This window comes from Octopus bimaculoides, chromosome 6 (genome assembly GCF_001194135.2).
Source record: "Octopus bimaculoides isolate UCB-OBI-ISO-001 chromosome 6, ASM119413v2, whole genome shotgun sequence".
NCBI classification, from domain to species: domain Eukaryota; kingdom Metazoa; phylum Mollusca; class Cephalopoda; order Octopoda; family Octopodidae; genus Octopus; species Octopus bimaculoides.
Genome location: NC_068986.1, coordinates 88,663,154 through 88,669,768, shown reverse-complemented (window position 1 = coordinate 88,669,768; position 6,615 = coordinate 88,663,154). Strand labels below are relative to the sequence as shown.

General features: G+C 34.2%; 1 protein-coding gene across 1 annotated transcript in view; it reads right to left on the bottom strand.

Annotated features, from left to right (window-relative positions):
• Nucleotides 1-6,615, bottom strand: part of LOC106880281 (tyrosyl-DNA phosphodiesterase 1) — a 337,910-nt gene that overhangs the window by 28,498 nt on the left and 302,797 nt on the right. Inside the window, exons 6-7 of the mRNA XM_052968491.1 lie at nt 5,800-5,878; nt 3,934-4,116 (exon numbers count right to left, since the gene is read on the bottom strand). Coding sequence (XP_052824451.1) covers nt 3,934-4,116; nt 5,800-5,878 — 262 coding nt within the window. The remainder of the gene's footprint in view (nt 1-3,933; nt 4,117-5,799; nt 5,879-6,615) is intronic.

Here is a 6,615-nt window from a genome sequence, read left to right as displayed (position 1 = left end):
AATCTGGCCAGCTCCAAGGAAAAACTAAGCTAAGAGCATTAGATTCCTTGGAAGAAAGCAGCGAATGCATACAAAAACAAGGACAGAAAAAAAAACCGTTATATATATATATATATACATATATGTATGTGTGTGTATATATGTTTGTGTGTCTGTGTTTGTTCACCCAACATCACTTGACAACCGATGTTGGTGTGTTTATGCGCCCATAACTTAGCAGTTCAGCAAAAGAGACCGATAGAATAAGTACTAGGCTTACAAAGAATAAGTCCTGGGGTTGATTTGCTCGATTAAAGGTGGTGCTTCAGCATGGCCACAGTAAGAATAATGACAGGACATAACAACAGATGTCTTTCGACTATATACACACAATATGCACCTGTTTGTTTGAAAAAGGAGATGCATGGTTAGGAAGGTTTTAACTCCTCTTTCAAGCAAACAGGTGCATATTGTACTCTGACTTCTTTTTATATATTTTGCATATTTGGATTACATTTGCTGGCCACTTTATCATTATTTTTATAACTTATTTGAATTTTAACTTTATACTTGCTCACTAATGTTCATTTGGAAGTCATGGAGCCTTCAAATGAACAACACACACGGGAGGGCAAATACGTTTTTTGAAATAGTTTACATAATAAGCCTAGCTGATGAGCTTTAAGTGTTGGTTTGATACAAGAAGCAAAATCAAATGATACTAGGATATCTATGCTCCTATTTGTATTTTGCAAGTGGGAGGACTGTTTTGGAGAAATGTATTTGCTATATTCTCCATGCATATTTATATATAGTGAGAGATGTGTGGTCTTAGAGGGTTTTAACTCCTCTTTCAAGCAAACCGGTGCATATTGTATCCTGACTTTTTATTATATATTTTGCATATTTGGATTATCTTTGCTGGCCACTTTATCATTATTTTTATAGATAATGATAACTTATCTGAATTTTAAACATATATATATATATATATATATATATATATATATATAGGAAAATAAAAAATAATAATAATAATAAGGCAGAATGCTAAACTGAAAGCATATTTTAATATAGATGTGCATAAGGAGGATTAAAAAGGATTTCTAACCGGTTTTCATTGCATGGCAAATTTTCAAGAAGAGGGAAAATGAAAATAATGTTTTTTTACAAAAATATAAAAAATATATAAAAAAATAAGTATACCACAACATTATATTGTCTTTGAGTTTTTAAAGTTCAATGGTAATCCATATAGATAATTGTTAGATAGATTAGGATGCATGGAATTAAGAATGGTGTTGTGTTTAATAAAGCCTGAAAGTTTGTGTCAAAACAGGAAGTGTCTGTAAGGGAAGGCAATTCTGTGGGTTTTATACTGAATTATCACTATATGAGATCTCATGCCAGAATTGTCTTCCCTTACACACACTTCCTGTTTAACACATAAACTCTCAGGCTTTATTAAACACAACACCATTCTTAATTCCATGCATCCTAATCTATCTAACAATTATCTATATGGATTACCATTGAACTTTAAAAACTCAAAGACAATATAATGTTGTGGTATATTTATTTTTTTTATATATTTTTTATATTTTTGTAAAAAACATTATTTTCATTTTCTCTCTTCTTGAAAATTTGCCATGCAATGAAAGCCGGTTAGAAATCCTTTTTAATCCTCCTTATGCACATCTATATTAAAATATGCTTTCAGTTTAACATTCTGCCTTATTCCACCCTCATTTTGTGTCAATGTTTAATTATATAAATGTCATAATCTGACTTGATTTCCGTTGTTTGCTTGTTTATTCTTTTATTCTATTATTCACATACTTGCTCAACTGAAACACTGCCTTTAGCCAATCTTCATTAGGCAGCTTTAATATCCCAGTTTTAGTTGCAGTTCAAGTTAGAGCTTAGGCAGAAAGTCCTCTAAGCACTAATTGTATGTTCCCATTATGTTATGTTATCAGAGATAATATTATTTGAAATTTACACATTTTTTTTTTTTTTTTTTTGCTTTTTGGGGATTCTCATGACTGTCGCCATCCAATTCCATTATTATGAATTTGAATTGAGAGCTTGAGTCATAGTAAATCTTTCATTAGCTGATTATACAACCATGGACACCACTCTTATGGATGTGTCGCTGTTACTCTCTTCATAGAACTTGGTGATCCTGACCGTTGATCTTCTAGAATTCCTCTGCTCACCATCAGTATAAGAAGCACCATTGACCCAGTTGAACTCCTCCACTACCTCTTCACAATCCACCATGCTGCAGTTCCATGGCTTTACCATATCCTTGGAAGGGTGGCTGAATGGGTGCTATACCTTGCCAAAGGGCAACCTGTACCTATGCAGGACACAGCCATCACTCCATGAGGTATTTTCAAAATACCCACATACATACATAGATAGATATATACATACATACAGACGCACAAACATGCTTGCATACGTAGGAGGTGTTAAGTAGATAAAATTTGCATAAACAAAGATTAAAGAATCAAATCTAAAGTCCAAAGAAATTAATGGTAGTTTGTATTAGTAAAACTTCTTAAAGTTCATAAACTAAGATAAGTTCATATCCCATAGGAAAGACGAATTAAGCTGTATTTCATTTTTGTTCCTTGAATATACAATAATTATATTTATCTTTACGGTGACACAGAGCAAATTAATTTTGCACAGTGCTAATTCTTAGATTTATTCCTGTTTTGCTCCACTGAAAGGCTTTGCTTGAAACATCAAAATCCGCTTCTCCTACACATACCATATCCTACATAGATTAACGCCAATAGAAACTGAATGTCAGGTAATTATCAAATGAGGCCAAGTCTGAAAAAAAATACACTGACTAGACTTTCAACATGAAATAAATTAGATTAAAGATTATAGGAGCGAGGGTGGGGATTGTCATGGGAGATTACTTTGAAACAAACACTGACGAGACTGAAGTTGAAACCGATTACTTGAAATTCTGAAGGATTATGATTATCAAGGGAGATTACTCTGGATAAACTTTGAGGATGAAATACATTAAATTAGATTAGAAAATTAAATGTTAATTTGCAATGATTTGGGGTGTTAGTTTACAGCAAATCTTAGCCTGGTGTACGACTAATTGAGTGAAAGATTTGCATTCAATGCCATATCTTTGTTGAAGAGTATGTCATCTTTCTATATTCATATACTCATAAACATACATGTACACATCTTTCATAAACCCAACACAGTGAATGCAACACACGCACACACCATTCTCACACCCAACACACAAATACACAAACAATGCAGCACATACACACACATGTACTACAAACACTAACAACGCAAACACAGTGAATATAACACAGGTAGTACACAACACAGGTGGTGAATTAGCAGACTCGTTAGCATATTGAAGGAAATGCCTTAAAATATTTATTCCAGCTTTTTGTGTTGTAAGTTCAAATTCTGCCAAGGCAAACTTTGCCTTTCATCTTTCTGGGGTTAATAAATTCAGTCTAAGGTGATGAACTCATGGAAACATTAGAGCACCAGACATGAGCCTTGTGGCACTTGTTCAGGCATTTTGCATTCTGAATTTAAACCTTGAGTGATAGTCTTAATCTGTTTCCCAGTCTAATACCATCATCTGCTCTCTTGGTACCTTTAACAGGGTTTACTCTGTTGCGAGCATACAAGCCAAATTTACAGTTTAAGGGTAGCTTCCTTCCTCCTTCCTACCAGCCTTGGAGATCCTGTCAGGTGTCATGTGCACAGTCCTTTGCTTCTGACTAAGAGATAAAACATGCACACAATATATATGCAAACATAATACACTCAACACAGTGTAATAAACACACACAGGCACAAAACATTAATACCACAACATACATTCCATACAACACATACACACACACAAACACTGTAAAAAAATAAATATGTCAAATATTTGCTCACCAATTTCAGTTTATCAGGTGTCAATGTGGAATATATACTGGCACGACAGGCAGCCAAACTCTGGTGAAATTCTCCACACAACCATTTATCTGCAGTAGGCCCGAGTGAACCAATACTAGAGAACTGACAAACAACAGGCCAAGAACCAACTTCTAGTTTATCAGGACCATTTTCTAATAAAATCTGAGAAAAAAGAAAAAAACAAAAACATCAATAAATAATATTAGGTATCATAAACTTCAGTTTCAAACAAAAAGAAATAAGTTCACAGCTGGAATCGGAACAAGGTAGCTGCATCACCAACTACGACACCTGCCATTCCTTTGCTTCAAGCAAGACATTGTATTAGTTTAGAAAAGATATTTAATGCAAGGAACATTAAAAAGTTAATAGGAAATAATTTTGTTTTATGAAAAAATGATAATACTGATTTCTGGCATTGCAAGATTTTCAGCTCTAGTATTTGATCAGAAAATTATTTTATCCAACTCCATATGATGGAAAGCAATGGTGACCTCAGCAGGATTTGGGCCCTGATAGGATTTCTGGCTCTACGCTAGTACTTATTTTATCAAACATCAAATAATGGTTTTAAATTTCGGCACATGGCCAGCAATTTCAGAGAAGTGGATAAGTCAATTACATCAAACCCAGTGCTTAACTGGTACTATTTTATTGAACCTGAAAGGATGAAAAGCAAAGTTGACCTTGATGGAGTTTGAACTCAGAAGATAAAGATAAACGAAATGCTGCTAAGCATTTTTCCCGGCATGCTAATGATACTCCCAGCTCACGACCTTTCAAACTCCAAATGATAAAAGGTAAACGTGACTCAAATAGGATTTTCAACCTTAATATTTAACAGGTGTTTATTTGATTAACCACAGAAAGATGAAAGGCAAAATTGACCTTGGTGGAATTTGAACTCAGGAATTTGAACTCAACAAAATAGTGCAAGGTATTTTACCTGATAATCTAGTGATTCAATCAATGCTCATCAACTAATATGTTTATTTGTAATTCTTTTGTTGAATACAGCTGACAATTCCAGGCATGTTTCTGACAACATAACCACCATTGGCAGATTATAGACTTCCCTGTACTAGATGAAGTAGTGATAGGTGGATCACTAAGCAGATGTAAGATAACACAGTATCTCTGATGGAGGTGCAGGCTTCCTTGGTAGGGGAAATTGTGAAAATTGCAAAAGGAATAAATTGCTGTGTTTAATTAAATTAGGTCATTTTAAACATTTCAAGCCTGTCCAACATCATGGTGAAGAAAGAAGTATTACATGCATGCAAATTCGATTTTGTCTTCTCATGAATAAAGAATGGGAAGGTGGCAAAATAATCTCTAATATAGTTGACAGGGAAGTTGTTAGTATTTGTCAGAACCACTGTAATGATATACACTGGTTGATCATAGAATACTAGAATTGTTTTAAAAAATAAAGTACTCAAAAACACTATCCACATGAAAATGATAGCAAGATTAGTATTAACATATTAAGTCAAGGAACATTTAAAAACAAAAACTACCTACAAATAATTATGTAGCAAGGAAAAAAATAGTTGAAGTTGGTCGTGAGCCTAGATATGTACAGAGTTGTCTCCCATATTTGCTGACCGCTTAAATTAATAATTTTTTTTTTCCATAGAATAATTATTTTCAGTCAGATTTTTCTTTTGTAAGAAAGAAAAGAAATTAAGATTGATCCTGTGCCCTATATTTTAATTGTTTTCTGAAGTGTTGCACTGTAAGTTAATTAGTGTTGAGTAGTCTGGTACTCGACTGAGTCTATAATAAAAATATGCAAATATCATCATCATATTTAACATTAAATCTTATTATTAATCCTCATACCTTTCTTAACTTCAGATGACCCCAAGCGTTTTTCTGGAGCATTGAATGTCTGCCAGGTACAGAAGCAATTAAATATACTCTACAAAGGAAAACAAAAATACAAAAATAACTCACAGAATTATGGGGATACTGTCAGAAAGGGAAGTGTAGAGTCTGGGACCTTTACAGGTGTATGACATTGTAATGAATCAATAAGGGTACAATCATGGCCATGTAGTTAAGAAGTTCACTTTGCATTCAAGTGATTCTGAGTTCAATCTCACTGCACAGCATCCTGAGTAAATTATCTTCTACCATAGACTTATGTCAACCCAAACCATGTGAGTGAAAAAGAACAGATGGAAATTGTGCTGAAGCTTGTTGGATGGAGTGCGCTTGTTCTTGAATGGCTATAGAGCTTATAGAGCTAATCTATTGGCCCATTTAACACCACCTTGAGTGACTTTAGTAGATTGAACCCCCTGTGACAAACATTTAGAAAAGACTTCCACCTTCTTCCTGCCATTTTTCCACTAGTCAAAGAGGAATTGGTCCACTTTTCTTTCTTTGCATGAGACAGATGAAATTTGATGAAGTAGATTTTCTATGGCAAGATGCTCTTCCTGTTGCCAAACTTCAAGTTCCTAAGTAAGGTAACATCTCTTCTAGTCTTTCAGACATGAACAGCATGTTGGCCAGAAGACTGCAACTGAACAACACTGCTTGTGTGACATTGACATTTATCCACAATTAACACATGATGTCAAGAGCACACACACACACACACACACACACACACACACACACACACACACACACACACACACACACACACAC